The sequence below is a fragment of the Lissotriton vulgaris genome, chromosome 3_1 (assembly GCF_964263255.1).
Source record: "Lissotriton vulgaris chromosome 3_1, aLisVul1.2, whole genome shotgun sequence".
Classification (NCBI taxonomy): domain Eukaryota; kingdom Metazoa; phylum Chordata; class Amphibia; order Caudata; family Salamandridae; genus Lissotriton; species Lissotriton vulgaris.
This window is the reverse complement of record NC_141689.1, coordinates 490,737,140-490,761,598: the sequence shown is the minus strand read 5'-3', so window position 1 is coordinate 490,761,598 and position 24,459 is coordinate 490,737,140. Positions and strand designations below refer to the sequence as shown.

The window sequence follows — 24,459 nt, the reverse complement described above, 5'->3', positions numbered from 1 at the left end:
TATATCATGAAGGGTCCGTAGGGAACAAGGAGGGAATGAGGAAATATAAATTTTATGGTCAAATTGTGTTCCCTAGCGCGTACCCCACCGACTCCATGTACCAGCTTAAAGTGCATGTAACTTCCCTCCTGTGTCAGCTATGAAGACGCAAATACATTTGCGTCCAACGTTAACATGTCCTCTTTCAGATCCCCCCTGAATGGATTAAATAACCCGTTCCTAAGTATGCTATGCCAACGTCTTTTTGTAGTGTACTTTACATGTTTTCCTGCTCTGGCAAAGTAGGCCCTGAATTTCTGCCATCGAGCCTCTTTTCTGGCTTCTGACTCTGACAGCCTCAGCCCAGGCTGCCTCTGTACCCGTGAACTCTGACTTACTTCTAGCGCGGCCCCTCGCGCTCCGCTCAGCCTGCTTTCTGCCAAGACTGACTATAACCTTCGAGTTATCCGTTCCGCTCCTCGAAAATGCATTCCTGCCTACTAGCTTCAGTAAACATCCTCTCCAGCTGCAGAGCCAAAGGGCCGACCTGTCTCAGTGCAAGTAAATTCATAGCTTCTGTTACCATGCTTCCATGGAAGGCCCCGTGCCCCCACGCTTCTCATGCAGACACTTAGGCGCTTATACACGCATCCACAGTTAGCATAGAATAGCTTCTGCCCTAGAGACCTTTCCGTCCAGATAATATGGTTCCTAAACATCAGATATCAGATATGATAGAAGTACAAGTTGATCTGACATGCCAGACTTCTGTCTCTTTCCGTCAGTGTAAATGTCAAGTCCCCTGCACCCTCCAGCTTCACGTCAATCACACGTCATGCAGCTGCGCGCGCATCCAAGCTTCCGATTTTTGCTGACATTGCAACATTTCTGTTAGTGCCACCCCTTTTGTGACACCCATCTGTGACGTTTCTAGCACACACCTCCAGTTCACGCCTAGTTCACGCCTTTTGATTACGTACTAGTAACACGTGTATACTGTTATCTTGTCTTCTCTCAGCTGTTACGCCTCCTGCACTGTTTCCTATGACATGAATTAAGTATATAAGCTATGTACTGTCAATAAAATGCAGCGCTCTATCCCTTCTTCCACCCTTGCGGTGGGAAGAACATGATATTATGGTCCTGACCATTCCTTTTTGAGGAATAAAACCCCTAAGAACTCTAACACCACGGACTCTGGTTCTTTCTTTCCGATTTGAGTTATTATTGATTAAGTACTTACCTGCATAGAAATTAAGAGAGTAAATTAATTATTTACGTCAACCTCTCCATCCCTGTTGCCTCTCCTGCCCGGTCACCTCTCCCGCCCCATCACCTCTACTAACGGGACAGCAAGTAAACAACCTTCATGTATTTAAGTAACTTGGTCAGCGCGCAAATGATTCCCTTAGCACCGGTCTTTACAGGCAGGGGTTTCCACAAAAATTCATGCCTTTAGAGCACATTCACTCAAGGGAACATTCACGCAAAATCACAATCGCTTCAAACCACCACAACTTGCTGTAGAAAACTGGGAACCTCCGAGATACTCTGTCAAAACGAACTCTTGCTCGCCTTTTCTGGTTCAGAGCAATACATGTCCAGTTCATTACAGACTAGAACATTCCCCAACACCCCAAACAATTTCGTCCTGCAAAATACGGGTATATCCACAAATGCCGCGTTCAGAGATGTCTGGTTAAAAATGATAGGCCCTGAATAAGCAAAAGTACACAAAGCATACAAGTCGATAAGCAAGTATCACGACAAAACACCAAGAGACTAACATCACATTACAGAACAGGCCTGGAATGTTAAATTAGCCGCTGTGCAGGAAAACTCCGAATTATTGTCTGTAAATAACTATAGAGTATGCTGAAGCCACGGTGTGGCTGTGGATCTACAGTTTCTGGCCCTGGTTGCTTAATGACATTCACAGGAATGGACATCTTCAAGGAGCTGGACAAAGGAGTATCAAGTTTAAACTAGATCAGTTGGCACGGACATTAAGGCCTAAAAACACAAGTCACAATTTTTCATGCGTTTGTTTTCCTCACAAACTTCTTACAAAGACATCTTACCACCTTAACCAAAAAATAATCATGCAGATTTCGCAGAGTTGGTGGCAAGTTCCCGACAGTCCTCTGTCTGGGGAAAGCTCCTCTGTAATCACCAACTCAGCATGATATGCTAAAGGCAGAGGGCGGCGCATTGTCATTCGAAAGGATTAATCAGCCTCATTCGGACTGACAATGGGCCGCCCTCGGTCTGTGTGAGCTCAGGGAGGGGCTGCTGCAGCCTCTGGAGCTCAACAGAGAAGTCTGAGCAGCCCCTGGAAGATGAAATAATAATCGTGTTGTAAGTTGGACTATTCTTGCCGCCCCGGGATGATTTTTTGACTGATAGAAGTAGGGGAACGGACTGAAATAATTTTTAAAAGTAGGGGCACGCCGTGCCCTTCCGATCCCGCCCACTTCTACCACTGGTATAAACACTTGTAGAATTTGGATACAAACCATCAAATACAGATAGTGAACAAGCATTCTCAAAGACAATAGGTCTGGGCTTGCATTTTGAGTTCTTATAGAAAAATATTTTGTTAAATGCCTACAGCAGTGAAAAAAGTAACTGCTTTCTGTGTAGATCTGCAAGAAAAGTCAAGTCAAGTCAAGTCATGAAATTTGTATAGCGCACTACATACCCAGAGGGTTTCAAGGCAAAGAATTTAAGGTTTTAAGACAGTACAATTTTGAGACATAAAATAGTCCATAATTTCAATGTAATGCACGCACTTCATATGAGGTGAAATGATACACAAAGCCAACAGCAAAAAGTGAAAGGAAAATACTCTGGTGGGTGTATAGTTTAAAGAATTGTTAGCAAAATTGGTCACAGATAGCAAGCAGAGCTGTCAACCAGACTTAAAAACATGGAATTTTCAAGTATGCTTTCATTTCAGAAAAATTCATTAGAAAGAAATAGCTCAAAGAAAAAGTGATGCAAGAAAAACGGAAGGGGAAAAGGCCTAAAAATGAAAAAGAAAAGATTCCGATATATTATTGCTTAATACAGAAAACAGAGGTTTCAAAACTAATAGGCAGCACAAATTAGAGAAAAGACCGCATACTTAGACAGGGCTATAATCTGGTAAAGAAATGTCATTCCTTTCAGCGGGAGGATCGGGTGCCCCACGCCCTCCCTTTCATGAACACTGAAGGATCATTATCGAGTCATTTGTAGTGAGGGTTCTTTAATACTATAGGCAGTCGTGCCACACAGCGTAATTTGGTTACCCAGAATAGGTTGCCTGGTGACATTGGTCACAGCAAGTTCTCGAAAACCAACTCTACTAGTTCTGTGGAAGAAGTCTGTCGTGTCTCGCTGGGGCCTCCGACCCGAGCTCACAAAGCTTCCTCAGTGCTGCGCGCGCGCCGCTGAAGGAAGCCTCTGTTCTTCCGGAACGCCTCATGCGCAGGGCGCACGCTTGTGCCAGTCGCGTGGGCATCCCTTCTCCAGGGAAATGAACTTCATGCATAATTCAGTTACGATTATAAATGCGAGCTTCGTGTTGGTTATCAAAGAGACGTAAATGGACTACGGTGCAACATCAGTTAAAAGTTAAACATGAGCATAGCTAGGAGAGGAGGACAAAAGACGCAGTAAACACCTACCATTTAAGAAAGTGTCTTGATCTGGAATAAAGAAAGCCCCTGAACACATTGCTGCCAAGATCACAAATTTGACGAACCAGAACCTGGAAGAGACAAAAACAAGGGTTGCTGGCGACAGGCACTAGTCGCACAAGAAGGACTTGTCTCAAAAATTATTTTGTACCTAGTAAAATACACCAGTGCATGTAAAGGCAATCCACATTTTTTCCACAGATCATGATCTTAATATCTCTTTTTCTTTAGGTCACGCCTTAGATTTAGCTGTCTCGCAGGCAAGATCTAAAAAAAAAAAAAAGGAAGAAGCCGCTCTAGCCATCTAACTAGACTACTGTTTTCCCCAAACTATAATATACACTATAGTCTGTGCACTTTGTTCACATGCACCTAAAAATTGATCCTTTTTACTTCAGTGAGGAAGGTAGCTTGAAGAATGTTTTTTGGTTTATTTATTTTTAGAATAACTTTAAAATATCAAGCATAGTTTTGCCAGCGGTCTGGGTGTCCTGCTAAATGGTGATTTATTTTTGGTCAAATTTGTTTAACTTGTTGTTATAAACTCTTTAACGGACACCAACACTGTACACCTGCATGCAATTTGTTTGATCCGTTAAGTGGTGATATTTCGGTTTCTTTCACAAATAATATTAAAATGTATGGTATAATTGAAAGGAGGATTATTTAAAAACTTCGATAGAACGGCCACATATTGAAAATGTTTATTGAAAGCATATAGTGGCAACGTTTAGGTATCTAAAAAGTGATGGGTGGAATGCCCGAGTTAATCTCCATCACTGGTAATTATTCTGGGCCGCATTCCAGTCAATTGTTCTTTCACTCTCAAGAACCAGCCATATGCAAATTAGTTTTGGACCTGCCTGGACCATGAACAAGACTGATTTGCATAAAGGGGTCTCAACTAGACTACCACAGTGTGGAAAACAAGATGGCCTGGCATGGGGCCCTGAGCAATCGCCAATGGAGGAAATTAATTTGATAATTCCTTCCATCATCTTCCATTTGCAGCAGACACACGGATTTCAGTGCTCACTGTGCCATACAATTGAAGATATACTTTACTAAACACACTGAGGAAGGTCGACACCGGTTTGGGGCAATGGTGTAAAAATAGCCCCCACATCACCTGTGGAGCTGGGGCGTCCAAGCTCCAGGGGGGCCCTTTGGCACAGTGCATGGGCGGGCAGAGAGCTCCTGGCTGGGTCAGAAGCGTGGGGGACCCTTTCCATGTACTTGGCATAGGGACACAAGCACCCCCAGACCAGTGGTATAACCAAACTTGAACCCCCTGCAGAGGGGACCCGGCCTGGCATTTCAGACTGGACTGTTTCTACTGGAAGAAGACCAAGACTGATTTGCACAAGGCCGGTCTCTCTCTACAGTGGCAAAGTGGGTGAAAAAAGGCATTCTAGAATGCGGCCCAGAGAGATCACCAATGGCTGAGGTTAATTCAAGCATTCCATCAAACACCATGTTGCTTGTGCAGTATAAGTTTAGGTGGAGGCATGCTTTCTTATATTTATTTTTGAGGCACATTCTGGTTATAAAAAAAGGAAAGAAAATGTAATCATCACACTAGTTTCCAATCCCAGACCTAACAGTTTTGTCAATACTTATTTCTTGTCATTGTTTTATGCTGCAGTCAGATAAGTCACAGAAACAACTCAGTGGCATTCTTGGAGTTTTCTTCCTATTACAAATTACACATGCATAAAAATTCAGACCAGATAATTGATGCAAGATCATTACATTCTGAAATAAACGGTTAGGGGTCTTATGCTCAGGAAGATGAAAAAACAAATGCACTATGTATTGAATTAAAATTCTATATTATTGAGACACTTCAACATTAATTTAAAGCAGCACACATGAACATAAAAATAAAACCCCTTTTTAACATTATTTAGGTTGTTTTTATTTAAGGGTATCTCATACAGATTGCATGATATTAGATAACCAATGTCAATAAAAATAAATTGTTTTGTTAAAAATCATTTGTTGACAATATTGGCATATCGTGCCTGGGAAACATTTGGGAGGGTGACCACATAAATTCCTTCCAGGATCTTTAATCAGAGTTCTCCCGTCATAAATCACAATTTTCCCATTATATTAAAACATAGTCTCTCTGGCTATCAGGGAGCAGCGCTTGGGCCCACTGGAGGAGACTGACTGGAGGGAGGCATGCATGGCACCCCGTCCCCTAGCATTTGGCCCAGTTGCGCACTGTCCAACTTAAATACCTGCATTGTACCTACTACACACAACATTGGTTATGGAAAGCCCAATAAACTTGCGGACCCCAACTGCACTAGATGTCACTGAGAGGTGGGAGATTTCTACCATTTGGTTTGGAAATGCCTTATTATCCAGGTATATTGACTGTCCATATTTATGACCCTACTGATGGTCCTGGGCCAAACGCAGGCGGTTTCACCCAGAGTACTGCTGCTTAGTTTAATGGATGAGTTGAGACACTAAAGGGGACCGAGCCTTGTTGGGTCTGGGTACATTGATGGCAAAAGTCCCATTGCTAAATATTGGAAGTCAACCGGAGTTCCATCCCTGACGGAATGCAGGTTGAGCATGAACCAATCTGCTAAATTAGAGTAACCAATTTATCTAGCAGGTAGATGTCCTCTGAAGCACCAGAAGATATGGGGGAAGTGGTGGACATACTAAGGACTATATACTGCAGACATGCAAACTCTGGGGATGCGTTAAAGGTGGGGACCAATTCTAATAATACCGGGACTCAAGGTGTGGGCAGGTTATGAGTGGGCTTGCTCTTTTTTGCCTATATTCAAACGAATAAAGTGTACTTTTGAGAAAAAGCTTTTGGGTCGTAGATATGGGCAATTGTGTATGTTGCAGTACATAGCCTTAAGATTGCTAGGGTCAGGCGCCCTCGATCAACTGCATACGAGTCCAGTATCTCACAATTCACGGTGTGTGAAATCAAATGGTCACAACCTCTTCCCTCAGCCTCATAAACACTACCCAATATATGAGAAGAGCTGTTTTGGGAATTCCACTAAGTAAGGCGTACCAGATCGTTTTTTGCGCGTGTCTCCTGTAGTAGATCAATCTCATGTTTTGTGTCTGTAAACACACTAAAAATCTTAGTGTTCTTAGCCAGGCCATTGGAGCATTTCATGTTGAAGCTAATAAGCCTCAACACAGGAGTTTGGTAAGTGGAAAGATCTGCCTGGGCTGGTCAGTGTGGCATCAGAGATGCAATTGTGCTTACCCGTGCAGTTTACACCTAGAAGCCTCCTTTCAACAGGGCTCAATCAATCTAAGAAATTAAAACACTGCTCCCTGATTTTCACATCATAGATTCTATCCTGATTACAGTTACCCTAATTTCCGTAATTATCGTGTTTTCACCCCCCACTAAATTGTACCGGGCCAACTCATGTCATCTCACCATTCGCCGGTTTGATCACAGGTGCCCTTTCGGATCATTGCATCTCTCTTAACCATCACACCACATTGCCCTCAGATGTCACATCACCAGTCTTTTCAGCCTCTACAGACAGGGCCCTCGTTTGCCACACAGGTCGATCGAATGCCTGAGGAACAGCATGCTAGTCTTACGAGGACTCTATGGTCTCCTTGCTACCTATGCCCAGTTGTTAAATCGTGTTTGTTAGTGATCACATAAGCCTCTGTCACTGCCAATGAAATATGAGGCAAAATGGAACTTTCTTTCTTTAGTATTTGTTTAGTGGGATGGAAGTCTCTCCAGCACTTGAGCATGGAAGGGAGGGCGGGTCGGGCAGGTATTTCAACAGTTGAATCTTGCTCCCTTTGAAGAGGAGTGGTCCTTAATGCTGCTTGTGGGGGACAAGTGTGGCTCAATGGTTAGAGCGGCAGACCCTGATGCAGAGCTCTAGCCCGGGACCAGGGTTCAATTCCCCGCCTCGGCGGGTCTTGGGCTCAAAAATTCCACGGACCTGATAATTCTCGCCTCAGTGCCTATTCCAATCATGGAGTCCCACTCTGCAACTCTGGGCAATAGCTTGCTTAATCTCCACAACGGCCCCCACAACGCTAAGGATGCCTGGCCTCCACCTTGAGGGTGCCCAGGATTGGACGCGTCACAGGGAAAGCCAGGATGGGTTCCACAGCGGTATTCGTAAAAGCGCCTTGAGACCCTTGCGGGTAAGTAGTGCGCTATACAAGTATCAATTTACATTTACATTTACACCTGCGGGCTAGATGGGTGTCCCTGAATATTCACCAGGCTTTAGACACAGTGACCTTGGACGACATGCAAGCAGTATTAACTAAATCCGGCAACCCAGCTGAGTATATTTAACGGGTGGCATTATTATAAACAACCCCCACGGCCCAAGCTTGGATGGGGCACTCTATCTCAATCTCAGACTCCTATTCGCTTCCAAGTAGGTCACAACAGGGATGACCCCGGTCACTGCTCCCGTTTGGGCTTGCCATTGAACCTATTGCACAACAACAGCGACAAGGGGCTGCCGAGTGGGGGGGAAAGACACCTGGTAAGTTAGCTTTACCGTGGGTTCCACACTCACCTCCTGATATCGCTCTCCTTTCTGAAGGTGAAATGGGAAGAGGATCTCTGACGTGACCTTTCAGACAAGGATTGGGCTGTTCTTTTAGCATATCCCGCAAAGGTCTAAATTCATACAATTCTCAATACTACACAGACCATACCCAACTCTACACAGAATCAGTTGAATGTTCCCATCAGCATCTTCCGAAAGACCTCACTGTCGTATAGGCGAAGCCACCCTCCTACACATGTTATGGTCATGTCCTTCACTGACTGCTTATTGGACGAACATATCAACGACCTTAGCAGAACTTATAGGCCCCACACCCTGGGATACTCCAGAACTCTATCTATTGGGACTCTATCCCAGACCATAGAGATCTAATGTAGCGCTGTGGTTTGCTGACTTGGCACTATTAATGACAAAACTATTGATAACCTGATGCTCGAAAACCTTGAAGGCTCCACAATTGCTCTCATGGCGGGAGTCGGTTATACACTGGGGACAAGTGGAGATTAGCGCTAAAGGGCAGGAGGAATACAGGGGACTAAGTAAACAAACTATTTCACTTGAATCCGATGCCCTCCTAGAAAGGTTTCGATCCCAAGAGGAGATCCCCGAAGAGAAGCGATGTACTGAATGTTCAGGCTGAATAAGCAGGAGCATGGTTACCTATACGATCACACCACCTGAGATATATGCCACTATCGGACAGGGTATACATTGCATCCCAATGGGGATAAGAGGTGCGGCTTAGTTACAGCCCCACACTGGTGGGACACCAGTTTCATCCACAATTACTGAACACCAGATACACATGTTGCACCCCACAGTCTTCAGCCATGTTTTTGTTGCTCCATAATGCACACTACAGCAAATAACTGATAGGTGACATTGTCTAGTTGTTTAGGGGTGCCGCAAGGATAAGTTGAATTGTGCTACTCTATGGAAATTCATATCTATGATTGATAATGTTCTAGAATATCTGTTACATGCCTATACTGTACACACTACTAATTTCTCCACTGTGAATGTTACGATGCGATTGTAATTTGAAAAAGGCAATAAAGTTTGTGCTAAAAAACAAAAAAGAAGTGGATTTGCCAGTTTGCTTGTGCCGCTACAGCTGCTCTTGGTCTAAAAAACAAAAAAAAGACTGGACTGGGTTTTCTGTCTGGGCAGTTGGGTCCTTCTTGCGGAAGGAGTTGCTGTATACAGCCCATAATTCTGTCACCTTTGAGTCCCTTTGGCAGCTCCCAAATACAAATGTTTCTCCAGGACTGATTTTCAATGTATTGCACTTTTAGTTGCACTTCTAGGTTCATATATTGTAGCTCTTAGATGACCATCACACACATCTGGTGGTGTTCCTCTGAATGGTTGTCTACCGTTCTGGCCAGGTCGCCCACTCTGGCACCAAACAAGCAGATACACTGTCCTCGTTGTCGCGGTCTATTCCACCACTCCTCCCAGAGTCCACCAAACTTTTCAGGTCTTCCCAGATGGATTCCGTTTCCACTGGGGTGACGGTCAGACATTAGACAGGAGGAACTCAGCGGAGGTCCAGTATTGTGTGTTTAATCTGTCCCCGGAAACTGCGCCTCCTTGTGACAAGCATCCTCAAAGTATGAAAAATGCCATTCCTAGATGGCCTGCAGTTCTACTCACTGAATATTTGTACTGCTTTGACAAAACTAATAGCAGCAAACAAGCACTGGCAAAGCAAGAAAGACTGGCTTCACCAATGCCAGTTGTACTTTAGTCTCTAGCTTGCATGTCGATCTTGGATTGTACATTTTGGTATGCACATAATACTCAAGCGTACAATGGTAACCCTTCCTATATGCGACAACAACCTATTTGCACTAAGACGCTGTCACATAATTAAACCTCACAAAGTGGTCACACATTAAAACATTCATCTCCTTATCTCATATGTGGCTTTCAATTACTTGAAAGTGATTGCTCTCCAAACGCATGCAGGAATCTTTTACTACTGGCGCCTTTAGTTTGTTACTTCTGACCCCTACAGCCTTTACCAAATCCTGCAAAGATGTGTGTGCTGTCATTTAAATGTTTACATCATTCTCTCTTCTGTTTGTAAGTTTGTTCTCCTCCCAAAGAGTTGTCCTCACGCTCACTGTTCCCATTTCTGGCCCATTCCAAGGGGTGCTCTATGCCCCTTCACATTATTACATCTCAAGAAAGCACTAAATGCGAGGAAGGGAATTTGAATAATTAAGATTGGACGAACCAACTTATAAATTAGGGGCAGAAGCAAGTGAGTTTATGTTCTACAATAAAGCTGGCCGAGTAGTTGCTTCTAATGGGGGTCTGCAATCAGCATGTGGCTCTTAAGAAATGAAATAAACAAATACATCAAGAAATGGAACAAAATCACTGCAAACCCAGTTTAAGTGTCCCTGGTCCATTAGGACCAATGATGGTGTAGCTCTCATGACCGTATTGTGTCCATCACTAGGCACAATAGGAACTGAAAGTCAATGTGGACTATTGATATTTGATACATATAGACGGCTCTGCAATTCTAGGTTTATCGATATGAACAATGATCTTGGGACTAAAATGCAATTTTCTCGAAAACACACAAAGAAAGAAGCCTATTCTAAACACCAAAAAGAAAGCCACTGGAGACAAAATAAATTATAATGCTATTCAGCAGAATGCTTCTCTCTGCATCGTACAAATATTTGCTAACTGTACCCAAAGCTTTGTGTGACCCCAGTGAGGGTCGTACCCATGCTCTTAGAAACCTCGCTGGCGCACTTTGAGGCTTTTCCTATTTTACTGACTCCTTGTTCAATTAAGGGTTTCAGCATACTGTGTATTTTGGCTCGACGCCGTTTAAACATGGCTCATGCTGACAAGCTGCCAACTCCTCATTATCTCTTACAAGGCACATTCCTTAACCCCACCCCTCGTGTTGATCACTGCACTCCCTCACAGCTGCCTGTGCAAACTCTGCCCCTGGATTCTTGCAGACCATCCAAGTCCCTTGTACTCTAAATCAAGGAGTACAAAGGACTGGGGTCAGCCACGGACAATGGGTCTGGAACAGAGATGTGACCGCCACGGACAATGGGTCTGGGACACAAAAGGGAGATGTGAAAAGTTATGGCTGGGAAAGCACCATACAGAGGAGTGAGGAGGAAGTGTTCAGAAATACTGGATTGCGTGAAATGCATAAGCAAGCACAAGCTGGTTATACCACGAGGGGTACCCTGTACAATACTGGCACCCAGTTTTCATCTAGAGCTCCAACTCGGCTTATCTGACATGAAATCTGAGTGTGGGAATAGCCATACACACATTACTGCTTCTAAAGATCTACAAGGTGTAATAGATAATGGAGCCATATACCAAAAAGAAAAACACCATAAAAGCAGCTAACAATTTTACAATCTATCTAAATAGTGTTCAGATATCGAGGAGGTCACACGATGCTGCGAACAGCTTCAGCTAAAGAATATGCCACAAGCTGTCACAGGAACAGGAAGCGCAGCTTGCTATGGGGCAGCATACTTACCCGTTGTGCATATAGGCTCTACAGCTTTTGCTATTTTCAATCTTGATGGTGAGGAGGCAGAAGATTAGGAAGAAGCAGGCCATACCGAAGCAGACTCTGTAGACGGCGGAATATCCAACCAGCTTCTCGCACGTCTCCCCGGCCTGGATACCCTCGCACATGTCTTTGAAGAAAGGGATCTGGAGAAAATAAAAACATAAGAACCTGGGTGAAAGCAGGTCGCAATGTTCAGCAGCACACACCAGGCAAGTGCAACAGATCCCTTCACAATGTTTAGCAGCACACACTCTGAAGTGCTATGGTTCCAATCACAATGCGCAGCAGAAGAAACGGAACTGCTACCGTTCGGGGCACAATCTGTAATACTGGACACAGTACAAGTACTACTGCTCAGGCCCCTATGTGCACTGTAGAAAGACTGCAAGTGCTATTGTGCTATTCACAATGTTCAGCAGCAGACACTGTGCTACAGTTCCGATCACAATGATCAGCAGCACAGACTCTGCAAGTGCTACGGTTCCGGTCACAATGTGCAGCAGCAGAAACAGTATAACTGATGCAGTTCCGGACACAATCTGCCATACTGGAAACAGTACAAGTATTACTCTCCCAGTCGGAGTGTGCACTGTAGCAACACTGAAAGTGCTATTGTACTGGTCAATGGACAGCAGTAGACACACTGAAAGTGCTAGGATTCCTGCCACAAATGTGCATCAACAGAAACAATGCAAGTCCTACGGTTCAGGCCACAAGGTATTTGTCATACTCTTTTTCACCCCTGAGGCGGAAGCCGGGGGCCCTTGAGCACTCTTGCTCCTTTCTGGACTTGCTAAACGCGAACAGGAATTACTGAATTTAAAAGCTGTACATTTTAAAAGCTGTAAATATTTTACTGGATCGATTTTAAACATCCTGTTGGCCCTACCTTTGGTGCAAGAACTACGTTGCCCAGGGCGGCCTCTTACCCCCTCCTCAGCTGACAAGCGTCGCTAGTTCGGGCGCTTGGCGCTGAACTCATTTTGGGCGCCATCTTGGGTAGGGGTAGGATCGCGGTCTAGATGATCGACGATCCCGCCCTCCCAGGATACAAAAGGAGTCCCTCCTCACTTAACCGAGGTATTTGTCATACTCCTTTTCACCCCTGAGGCGGAAGCCGGGGGCCCTTGAGCACTCTTGCTCCTTTCTGGACTTGCTAAACGCGAACAGGAATTACTGAATTTAAAAGCTGTACATTTTAAAAGCTGTAAATATTTTACTGGATCGATTTTAAACATCCTGTTGGCCCTACCTTTGGTGCAAGAACTACGTTGCCCAGGGCGGCCTCTTACCCCCCCCTCAGCTGACAAGCGTCGCTAGTTCGGGCGCTCGGCGCTGAACTCATTTTGGGCGCCATCTTGGGTAGATGTAGGATCGCGGTCTAGATGATCGACGATCCCACCCTCCTCACGCCCCCTACAGTGGATATAACCATCAAAGTCCCCCGTCCGCGCAGCGGGCGCGCCGGCGGCGCGCCGAAGGCGCGCCAAAGGCAAGCCCGTCTGCGCCCGTCCGCGACCGGACGGGACCAGGGGCCATACCCCCTGTGCAAGGCGGACCAGATTGTAGCAGATCGATGAGGTATGACTCTACCACACTAAAAAACCTAATGCCTCCGATTCTTCACACCTGTCGGCACTCCATCCTCCCTGACTCTCCCTCTGGGATCTGCTCTCACTGTACATTCTCACTGACCAGCCATCAAGATAAGTCTCCCTCTGGCAAAACCTACAAAATGTTTCTTTTAAATTGCCGGTCATTGACCAAACATGCCACGCAAATGTCTCTCTTGCTGGAGGAAAACGAGCCAGATGTGATATTCTTGACGGAGACGTGGTTAAAAGACGCCTCTGACTCGGATATCACCTCCATTCTGCAAATGGGATATACTTTGCAGAGATTAGATAGATTAGAAGGTAGAGGAGGCGGCCTAGGCATCCTTCTTAAAAATCATTACCTCTGTAGAACCTCATCGGCTGGTATCTCTAACTGTGAGAGTATGCTATTTACTCTTGAATTTTCACCTACAGATTCATTCTCTGGTGTACTTATCTACCGCCCCCCCCCCCCCAATCAAATAGGAGATTTCATTGAATCACTCCAGTCTAAAATAGCTAACTTGGTGGTTAGTAGATCCTATTTCTCTATACTAGGAGATATAAATATCCACTTAGATGACCCTAACAACTCCACGGCTAAGGCATTTTTGGATAGTATGGCAGCTCTCCAGATCATACAGAAAGGCTTTGAGCCTACGCATGAAAAGGGCCATCTTCTTGATGGTGTTTTCAGTAATGACAATAGACTGGAAGTAGGGACACCATTACCTCTTACCTGGACAGACCACTATTTAATACCCATTCAGTGGACTCCAGTTATGCCACTACAGCCCCTTCCTCGCACTACCCTATTTGGAAGAGACTGGTCCAAAGTCTCCCCAGACCAATGGGCTAATTTGCTTTCGGCTGCCCCCCCCCCAAAGGGCGACAGACCCAGCATTGCAATACGAGAATTACATGAAATGGCTGTGTACAGCCTTGGACTCTATTGCACCTATTAAGGCCCTTAAAGAAACAAGCATTAGAAATGCAATAGGTCTCGCAGCATTAGAGTTAGTGCTTTTAGAATTGTTAATGGGTTTTTTTGTAAATCTTTAGCATGAGGTTGAGTGTGAGTGAGGGTGAGTGAGGGTGAGTGAGGGTGAGTGAGGGTGAGGGTGAGTGTGAGTGTGAGTGAGGGTGAGTGGGGGTGAGTGTGGGTGAGTGTGGGTGAGTGTGGGTGAGTGTGGGTGAGGGTGAGGGATTGAGGGTGAGGGGTTGAGGGTGAGTGAGGGTGAGGGGTTGAGGGTGAGTTATGGTGAGGGGTTGAGGGTGAATGAGGGTGAGGGAGGGTGAGGGGTTGAGGGTGAGTGGGGGTGAGTGAGGGTGAGGGGTTGAGGGTGAGTGAGGGTGAAGGTGAGTGAGGGTGAAGGTGAGTGAGGGTGAGTGAGGGTGAGTGAGGGTGAGTGTGGGTGAGTGTGGGTGAGTGTGGGTGAGTGTGGGTGAGTGTGGGTGAGTGTGGGTGAGTGAGGGTGAGGGATTGAGGGTGAGGGGTTGAGGGTGGGTGAGGGGTTGAGGGTGAGTGAGGGTGAGGTGTTGAGGGTGAGTGAGGGTGAGGTGTTGAGGGTGAGTGAGGGTGAGGGTGAGGGTGAGGGGTTGAGGGTGAGTGAGGGTGAGGGTAGGTGAGGGGTTGAGGGTGAGTGAGGGTGAGTGAGGGGTTGAGGGTGAGTGAGGGTGAGGGTGAGTGAGGGTGAGGGTGAGTGTGGGTGAGGGTGAGTGTGGGTGAGGGTGAGTGAGGGTGAGGGGTTGAGGGTGAGTGAGGGTGAGTGAGGGTGAGTGAGGGTGAGTGAGGGTGAGTGTGAGTGAGGGGTTGAGGGTGAGTGAGGGTGAGTGTGGGTGAGGGTGAGTGAGCTACATCTAATGACTTCAGAGGACTGCTTATAGACTGTTTAAATTACAACCATTGTCGATAGTAAGTACTATTGACCCTGATAACGAAAACACACAACACCAGCTGTCACGGCAGACTGAAACACCCCTCTAACGCACGCTGGTTAATAAAACGAGGCACAACACCGAGGAATATTGACCAGATCACTAATAAGATTGGAGCGCCAATTGATTTTGAACCAAATCAATAGGAGATTAACACAATATTTGTAAAGCAGTGGAATGTGGTGGGGACGTGGCGCAAACAATAAGTGCAGCTAGATCATATACTCAAATACATCCAAGATAGGGTGTTAACGAATAGCGGGTAATTTAACTGAGTGATGCGGCTTCGCACTATGTCCTCAAAGTAAAATGGAGATTAGCAAGCTGGACAATCTGGAGGGTTACTTACATGCCGCTGGTACCAAAAGTGTCTGCCCGCTTCCCTCGATGTGTACACGGGCTTGTCTTGGCCGATTATTTTTAAATAGGTAAGCCAGAGCGCGCCAAACCAGATTGCTCGGTATTTCCGGGTCACGTGATCAGGGTATTCAAGTCTACGCAGTGCCAGACTCTATGGTGCGTGCGTGCTGGTACAGCAGGCAACACTAGAATGCTGACCCTTAAAAACAAATCAGAAGGCGCTTCGTGAAATCGGCGACACAATAATCTTCGGCACAATAGTAAAAGCAAGCACCAGTAGAGGCGTGTTTGGAAACCGAAGACTGGGTAAGGGGAGAGATGCATGGATTGGAGAGATGCAGGCTGTACTATGCAGCCCCATTAACGATCCCGCCCAAGCAACCATTTTGTATTTATTTACCTGGACAGCCGCAGTGGCGGACTGAGGAACGCTCGCGATATTTACAGGCAGCGCTACTGGATATGGAGCCTGCGTGTAGAAATAATTGGAAACAAGGCTAGCGGCAGGCAGGCAGGGGAGGAGAGGAGGAGGGGGGAGGAGAGTAGGGGAGGTTAACTGAGTGATGCGGCTTCGCACTATGTCCTCAAAGTAAAATGGAGATTAGCAAGCTGGACAATCTGGAGGGTTACTTACATGCCGCTGGTACCAAAAGTGTCTGCCCGCTTCCCTCGATGTGTACACGGGCTTGTCTTGGCCGATTATTTTTAAATAGGTAAGCCAGAGCGCGCCAAACCAGATTGCTCGGTATTTCCGGGTCACGTGATCAGGGCATTCAAGTCTACGCAGTGCCAGACTCTATGATGCGTGCGTGCTGGTACAGCAGGCAACACTAGAATGCTGACCCTTAAAAACAAATCAGAAGGCGCTTCGTGAATTCGGCGACACAATAATCTTCGGCACAATAGTAAAAGCAAGCACCAGTAGAGGCGTGTTTGGAAACCGAAGACTGGGTAAGGGGAGAGATGCATGGATTGGAGAGATGCAGGCTGTACTATGCAGCCCCATTAACGATCCCGCCCAAGCAACCATTTTGTATTTATTTACCTGGACAGCCGCAGTGGCGGACTGAGGAACGCTCGCGATATTTACAGGCAGCGCTACTGGATATGGAGCCTGCGTGTAGAAATAATTGGAAACAAGGCTAGCGGCAGGCAGGCAGGGGAGGAGAGGAGGAGGGGGGAGGAGAGTAGGGGAGGCACGGCCTAGCGGCCGTGCAATCAAGTAGTGAGGGGGCGGAGCTGGGGGAGGCTGTGGAAGAGAGTAGGCAAGGAGACACGGCGGGAGGGGGCGGAGCGGGTAAACAAAGACGGACATGCACGCGCCCGTGACTTTTAAGGTCAATGCGCATGCGCATAAGCTTAATGCGCATGCGCATTGACCTTAAAAGTCACGGGCACTGCAAGGAATCGCCACGATTCCTTGCAGTGTGGATAAAGAGTGGATAACTCGCAATACTCTCGCCTTGCTCGATGCGCATGCGCATCGACAGGCGAGACCTAAAAACTAAATCCAAGGACTCACCCTCTTACACTCCTCAACTTAAAGAACTAAAAAGGGCGTGCAGAAGATTTGAAAGAAATTGGAGGATTTCTCGTAGTAAGATAGATAAAACTACACATCTTGAAGCCATCAAAAAATATAAATTAGAAATCAGACGAACTAAAACTTTATACTTCGAGGAAAAAATTTTAACTGCCTCCAACTCTTCTAGAGAAATCTTTCAGATAGCAAAATTCCTGATTGATATCCCCCTGGTTCCTGCTGACCCGAGTAAAGCTCAGGCTCGCTGTGAGAGTCAAGCTGAGTACTTTTATAGCAAAAAATAAAAAAATTGCCTCTGCTTTTAAATCACCTAATCTATCCCAGGATATGGGAACCAGCTCACCTAACGTCACGACTTCAAAATTAGATGAGTTTCCATTGCTGGATGAGAACTCACTTGCGGCTATCATGACGAAAATAAAATCAGGATCTCCCACAGACCCTGCTCCTCCCTGTCAGTTAGTAAAAATTGAGAACATTGTCAAACCTGTTATTCTCAACATATTAAACACTTCTATTTCCACAGGTTCAGTACCCACCGCGTGGAAATGTGCACAGGTTAAGGCTTTGCTGAAAAAACCCACTCTGGACCCGGATAATATGGCCAATTACCGGCCTATTTCCCTCCTTCCGTGGATCAGCAAACTCCTAGAAAAACACGTCAACTCGTCTATCACTCAATTTTTAGAGAACCACCATCTCCTCCACGACTCCCAAGCTGGTTTTCGTCCAAAATTGGGAACTGAGGCGGCCCTCCTGGCGGTAACTGAGCTGGCCAGGAAGCAAATGGATCAAGGCGGTACTACAGCAATCATGTTGCTCGACCTTAGTGCCGCCTTTGATACCGTTAACACCATCATTGTCATTCACCGCCTCAACCAGATGGGAATCTCTGGGAAGGCCATGCATTGGCTCCAGTCATTCCTGGAGAATCGCTCTTTTAGGGTAGTTGAGGGTACTACCTACTCAAAAGTCTGGCCCTTGGATCAAGGTGTACCTCAGGGCTCTTCATTGAGCCCTACTCTTTTTAATATTTATATGCAGCCGTTAGCTGACATAGTGCACTCTTTCGGCCTTGATATAATAACCTACGCCGACGATACGCAATTAGTCGTATCTATGAATCAGGCAGACTCTTCCCCTTCCAATCTAAGTAACTGTCTGGTAGCGGTGGCTCAGTGGATGGCTACCTCGCATTTAAAATTAAATGGCGAGAAAACTGAGCTCATGGTGTTAGGCAATTCAACCATTCCCAGTCCTTTGTCAGACTGGCCACCGTGTATGGGCCCCACGCCTCAACCAAAGTGCCATATAAAGAGCTTAGGCATTTGGTTGGACTCCAACCTCAGCTTCATGCAGCATGCTACTACTCTCTCTGCCACATGCTTTGGGCTAATGCGTATGCTGAGAAAAGTGCTGCCTCTTCTCCCTTTTGAAGCTCGCAGAATAATGGTTCAAGCCATTATTTTGTCCCGCCTGGATTACGGGAATTCTTTATATTTAGGCGCCCCCGCATTTACAATCAAAAAGCTACAGGTGACCCAAAACGCCGCAGCTCGCCTCCGGTTAGGCCTCAACAAACGAGAATCAGCCACCATTGCCTTGAGGAAACTGCACTGGCTTTCTGTTAAGGCCAGAGTGCTGTTTAAATCTCTCTGTTTTATGCACAAAGCCATGTGGAAGAATGCCCCCACTATGATCTGTTCCCTGGCAAAACCCTATCTTCCTCACAGATCCCTAAGATCCAGCACTGCCTTCCTGGCTACTGTCAACAAAATCAGACGGACCAGATGGGGCGGACGTTCCTTCTCCTGGAATGCCGCGAAAGAATGGAACTCTCTGCCCACCTCCCTTCGCAGTGAACTTCGCCTTTTAAAATTTAGGAAGGATCTGAAAACTTACCTGTTTATTTAACTTTTTCCCCTTTTAGTATGACGGTACTTAGCGCTACGAGGCCTCCGGGTTGTTTGCGCTTTACAAAACCCGATTAATAATAATAATAATAATAATAATAATAATAATAATAATATTAATCTGCTATACTGGACACAGCACATTTAGTACTTGTCCAGTCACAATGTGCACTGTAGAAACACTGAAAGTGCTATTGTACTGGCCCCAATACACAACAACTGACACTGCAAAACCTATGATTCCCGCCACAATGTGCATCAACAGAAACAATGCAAGTGCTACATTTCAAGCAGCTACAGTGGAAACACTGCCAGTCCTGTGGTTCCAGTCACAACGTTCTGCAACAAACTCTGCAAGTATCAAGGTGTTGGTCCCAATCTATGGCAACGGAAACACAAGACTATAACAAACTTGAACTTGCTACAACATGGCAGTGGAAGCACCAATGTTCTGCAATTTTATTTACGGAAGCACTAAAAGAATCTTCTTTCATTTAACACAATATCAACTTTGATAAACTGAATACCACTAATCAGATTTCCAGTAATGCCTATTAACAGAGTTTAGATAAGGTTAGTTTATGTAATTACATGTTACACATGAATGCCTGCAATCCCCGTGGAAAAGTCCATCTTCATATCCTTAGTACAGTTGATTTGTGTTATTTCTAGCCGTCTGTAATAAGAAAATAACATACATGCTCAACTGTATTAACTTATTACTGCCGAGTTGTGAAATGACAATACCTGTAGCAAAAATCAACACGCAGGGTGAATGGAAGGTCATAGTAGAACTTCAGCTGCAGTTTAAACAACTTTCCAGAGTGATCAGCAGAAAGTAGTTATGCATGGAGGCAGGTTTATTTTTTGCATGGTATGGCTCAACAAGATTATATTAAAGACAGAAACTCTGAAAGTTTCCATACGCTGTGAGCAGCTAAATTTTTTCTAAATTGGATTAATCGGATATATTTAAGTTTTGTTGAATTTGATTTTGCATTACAGATCCTCTTTATTCCTCATGCCTGAAAGCATTTATTTATTTATTTATTTGATTTGTATAGCGCGTTATAGCCACCGGGGCCTCTAAGCGCTGATTGTCCAAGTTAACTAGTGGGGCTGAGCATATTACTTGATCTTGGAGTGCGCCTAGTGACTGCTCCATGCTTGTTTGAATAAAACAGTTTTTAGCTTTTTCCTAAAAGTTAACAAATTGCGTTCCTTCCTTAGATCTGGGGTCAATTTATTCCACAGAGCCGGGAGTGTTTTAGAGAAAGCACGTCCCCCTACCGTGGCCAGTTTAAACCGGGGTTGGGATAGGAGAGTAGCATCCGAAGAGCGTAAGGTCCTGCTCGGCGTATAGAGAGAAATTCTGGACTTAAGGTATTTTGGTGCATTCCCGTACAGCGTCTTATGCACTATACACAGTCCCTTGAAAACTACTCTCTGCCGAATTGGGAGCCAATGAAGCTCCTGCATCAGCGGGGATGAGTGGGTCATCCTAGGTTTCTTGTAGATCAACCTGGCCGCATCGTTCATAACCCCCTGTAGCTTATCCAGCAGCCGCTGGGGTAACCCTATGTACAGGGAGTTTCCATAATCCAGTCTGGCCAGGATTGTAGCTGAAACCACCTGTTTCAGGGTGGAGAACGATAGCAGTGTCGATATTTTTCTCAGTTGCCGCATTAAACCAATGCAGGTTCCTACTACAGTCGTGACCTGTTTTTCCATGGATAGTTTCCCATCCAGGTACAGACCCAAACTTTTGACTGCTACCGCTGGTTTCGGTGGTGCACCCAGCTCTACAGGCCAGAATCTCTCGTTCCAGGGGTTGCCCGTGATGGAAATGGGCAACACTTCCGTCTTATCCGGGTTAATTTTTAGGGAGTTTTTAGACATCCAATTAACCGTGGCTTTAAGTATGTCCTGTAGCCTGGTAGACGCTCCTGGACCTTCCTCTAGCCGGATGATAATCTGGGTGTCATCAGCGTAGTTATAGACTAGGCAGTCCATCCTGTTCAGGAGTGCAATCAAAGGCTGCAAATAGATGTTGAAGAGTAGGGGCGACAAAGCAGAGCCCTGTGGGACCCCGCAGGTAATAGGCGCGGAGGTGGAAAGCAGGTCCCCTAGTTGAACTCTTTGTGTCCTGCCCTGCAGGAATGATGCAAGCCATGCCAGGGCTGTACCTCTGATACCAAAAGACCTCAACCGCGACAAAAGTTAATCATGACACACGGTGTCAAACGCCGCGGAGAGATCTAATAGTACCAGGGCGCTAGGTGTTTTAGTATCTGCCCGGCTCCTCAATTCATCCAGAATTGATAGCATGACTAGTTCCGTGCTATGATTAGCACGGAACCCTGCCTGATTGGCCTCCAACAGGTTGTTACTGTCAAGATGTTTTGAGAGCGATACCAGCACATGCTGCTCAATTACCTTAGCCAGGAAAGGCAACTGGGAGATGGGACGAAAGTTCTTTAGACACTTAGTGTCCGAACCAGGTTTTTTCAGCAACGGGATCAATCGAGCCTCCTTCAATGCTAAAGGGACCTGTCCTGTGTGGAGAGAAGTATTCAGTAAGTGCAAGACTTCTTCTTCAATGCCCGGAAGTGCTAGCTTGAATACTTCAGGCGGACATGGATCCACCAATGAACCGGATTTAACTCGGTCCGTGATCTTGGTCAGTTCCTGCTGTATAATGAAAGGGAACTCGGCTAACGGAGTGAGAACTGGCGGAACAATGTAACCAGGTGGGCTAGGACAATCGAGGGTTATAGTTGCAGCGATTTCTCCCAGAATGTCGGAGATCTTACTCACAAAGAAGTCCTGGAACTTCTGACAATCTTGTTGGGTGAACTCAGTGCTTTGCTCCTTGTTTGTCCTGAGTTCTGACAGAACCCGAAAGATTTCCTTCTGTGGATTCCTAGCTGCCACTATTCTCTCCTCGAAAAAGACCGCCTTTCTGGTTTGAATGGCTGATTTGTAGGACGCCAGGGAAGACGTATAGTCTTTCCTAGCAGTGGCGTCATATTCCTTCCGCCACGCACGTTCTTTCCTCCTCACCCCACGTTTCATGTCACGTAGGGAGTCATTGTACCAAGGGGCCCCAACTCCCCTATCCACCTTCTTCACCCTACGAAGGGGTGCCACCAACTCAATGGCTCTCCCCAATTTGTGGTGGAGATGTCCGCAAAGGGCATCGACATTGGCGCCCTGCTCCTTTAGCGGCGGAGACTGTTGTAGGAAAGACTTCATTCTCTCTCCATCAAGATTTCTCCATTTCCGGGCCATTTTCCAACCTTCACCCAGCTTGGGCGGATGACCGTTCAGAGGGATTTTACATTTTATTAACGAATGATCAGACCAAACGCATGGCAGAATCTCTGTGGCGTCCTGGACTGGCATAGTAGTCCAGATTAAGTCTAGCATGTGTCCCTTCTCATGGGTCGGTCCATTCACCTGCTGAGTAAAGTCTAAGGAGGAGGTTGCCTCCTCAATTAATAGTGCTTGACCTTCTTTAGGGGATTTCTCCCAGTGGTAGTTAAAATCTCCGACGACAATCAATTTATCGTATCTCGACCGCAAATCCTGCAAAGCATACCATCTCTCTCACATGAAAGAGCAAGGCTAAGGACTTAAGTGGTCTGAGGGAAGGGCGATGGTGTGACCATGAATTATTAGGAATAAAATACCCTTTGGCCTTATTCCTCTGTGTAGTCCCAGAACTCATCCATGACTAGCAACGTTCTTCGAATGTGCAGAAGGGGTAATTTATCCCAGATATTGAAAACCAGTATTACCACCAGTACTCACTGCTGTCCTTTCTACAGCGAATGATTCTGTAAATTGCAGAAAAACACTATGATGTGCCTATGAACCAGTGCTCTCCAAATAAAAAGCGGACTCAAAAAGTTTAGGAAATAGTTTGCTTACAAACAGATGGGACTTGACGGGCGGTGTTGAAAACAGTGCTGTAGGACTGCAGGCAAGCACATAAATAACTGCAAATGTGCTGCGCTTTCCAAACCCAACAGATTCTTAAAATGGAGCCGGAGCAGGGTTAGGACAGCATTACCTCCATGCTCTCATTATCATCCGTCTCCGGGTGAGAGGACAGACAAATGAGCAGAGCACACCCACAGCATTTAAGACATCCCTTCCATTAGAGAGGGGCTCTGCCGCCGCCATCTTTATGACCAACCTTCGAAGGGGGTCAGTTGCAACTGCAAGTCGTAAAGATGTTATTACAACCGGCCCCAGGCACCGCGGCTGCTGGTTACCGGAAGTACTGATGGATTCTCCCATTTTTTGATCACTTTGTTGTGATTCATGAGCAGCGCAGCGTGAGCTCCTGGGCTCGTCCCAGATGTCTTGTAAGTAACGGCCATTTCATTACAGCAATTACTGCTCAGACATCGCCTCTGAGCTGTTCCAGTGACGGCAGGAACTGGCGCTTACCACAATCTGATTACAGGGTCTGGCAGAGAGGACGGCTGCAGGGCACTGCTACTGTTCCCATGCTGCCCGCGCGCTGGTGCAGCACAGAAGGCCACCTTCGTTTCTGAAGTGCAGTCACACCACACACGGATTGCAGTCTCTGCTTCGGGTAGGCTGCAGGGGAGACGGCCCCTTGCAGCACAGGTACTGAAGTATTCGGATTACACATTAACACTGATGAGCTCCGTACATTGGAAGAGATATTTGAAGTCACCACGCGAACAACTGCAATGCTTTGTGAAGTTAGAAGGGGTAGGATGGATACCCGCTAGTTGCGCGCCCACGCAAAGTCAGGTAACGAAGTGCTCATAAGGCAGCCCTGTCCGCAGGTGACCCAAGAGCCAGGGGTCTCTCGCATCCAGGACATCTTGCCTGGAGCTTGGCACACTACGCTGGTGATACAGCCAGTCTTCAGCACCTGCGTTGTGGTAGTATTAGAGTTAGGAGAATTTCTCCTGTAAACACTGGTCCTGAAGAATTGCCGGTTAACCCGGGCGGTAGGCAAGAAACATGTTGACCACATGACAACAGACCCTGTAAGATCATTACATCTAGACAGGGCTCACTTATTTTAATTAGGTCAGGACACCCCAAGAAAAAAATTGCTTCTATAGGGCAGTACTTAACCTAGTTTAACTCACAAACTCCCACTCATGCCACTACCTTGACCACTTACCCTCACTCACCATACCGCTGTTTCTTAAAATAACTCCGATAAAAAGCCCCTTCGCGGGAGCCTGACATCCTTCAGGGTGTGTGAGGGCAATCCATAAGAGACCTGTTCACGCCTCGACCCTCCTCTTAGGACCTGCACTTTTCTTTGACTCACA

At 46.1% G+C, this 24,459-nt stretch overlaps 1 protein-coding gene across 1 annotated transcript in view; it reads right to left on the bottom strand.

The window, feature by feature from the left end:
* The window catches only part of SERINC5 (serine incorporator 5), a 255,206-nt gene that overhangs the window by 106,795 nt on the left and 123,952 nt on the right, over positions 1–24,459 (bottom strand). Inside the window, exons 3-4 of the mRNA XM_086960722.1 lie at positions 11,748–11,926; positions 3,651–3,733 (exon numbers count right to left, since the gene is read on the bottom strand). Coding sequence (XP_086816848.1) covers positions 3,651–3,733; positions 11,748–11,926 — 262 coding nt within the window. The remainder of the gene's footprint in view (positions 1–3,650; positions 3,734–11,747; positions 11,927–24,459) is intronic.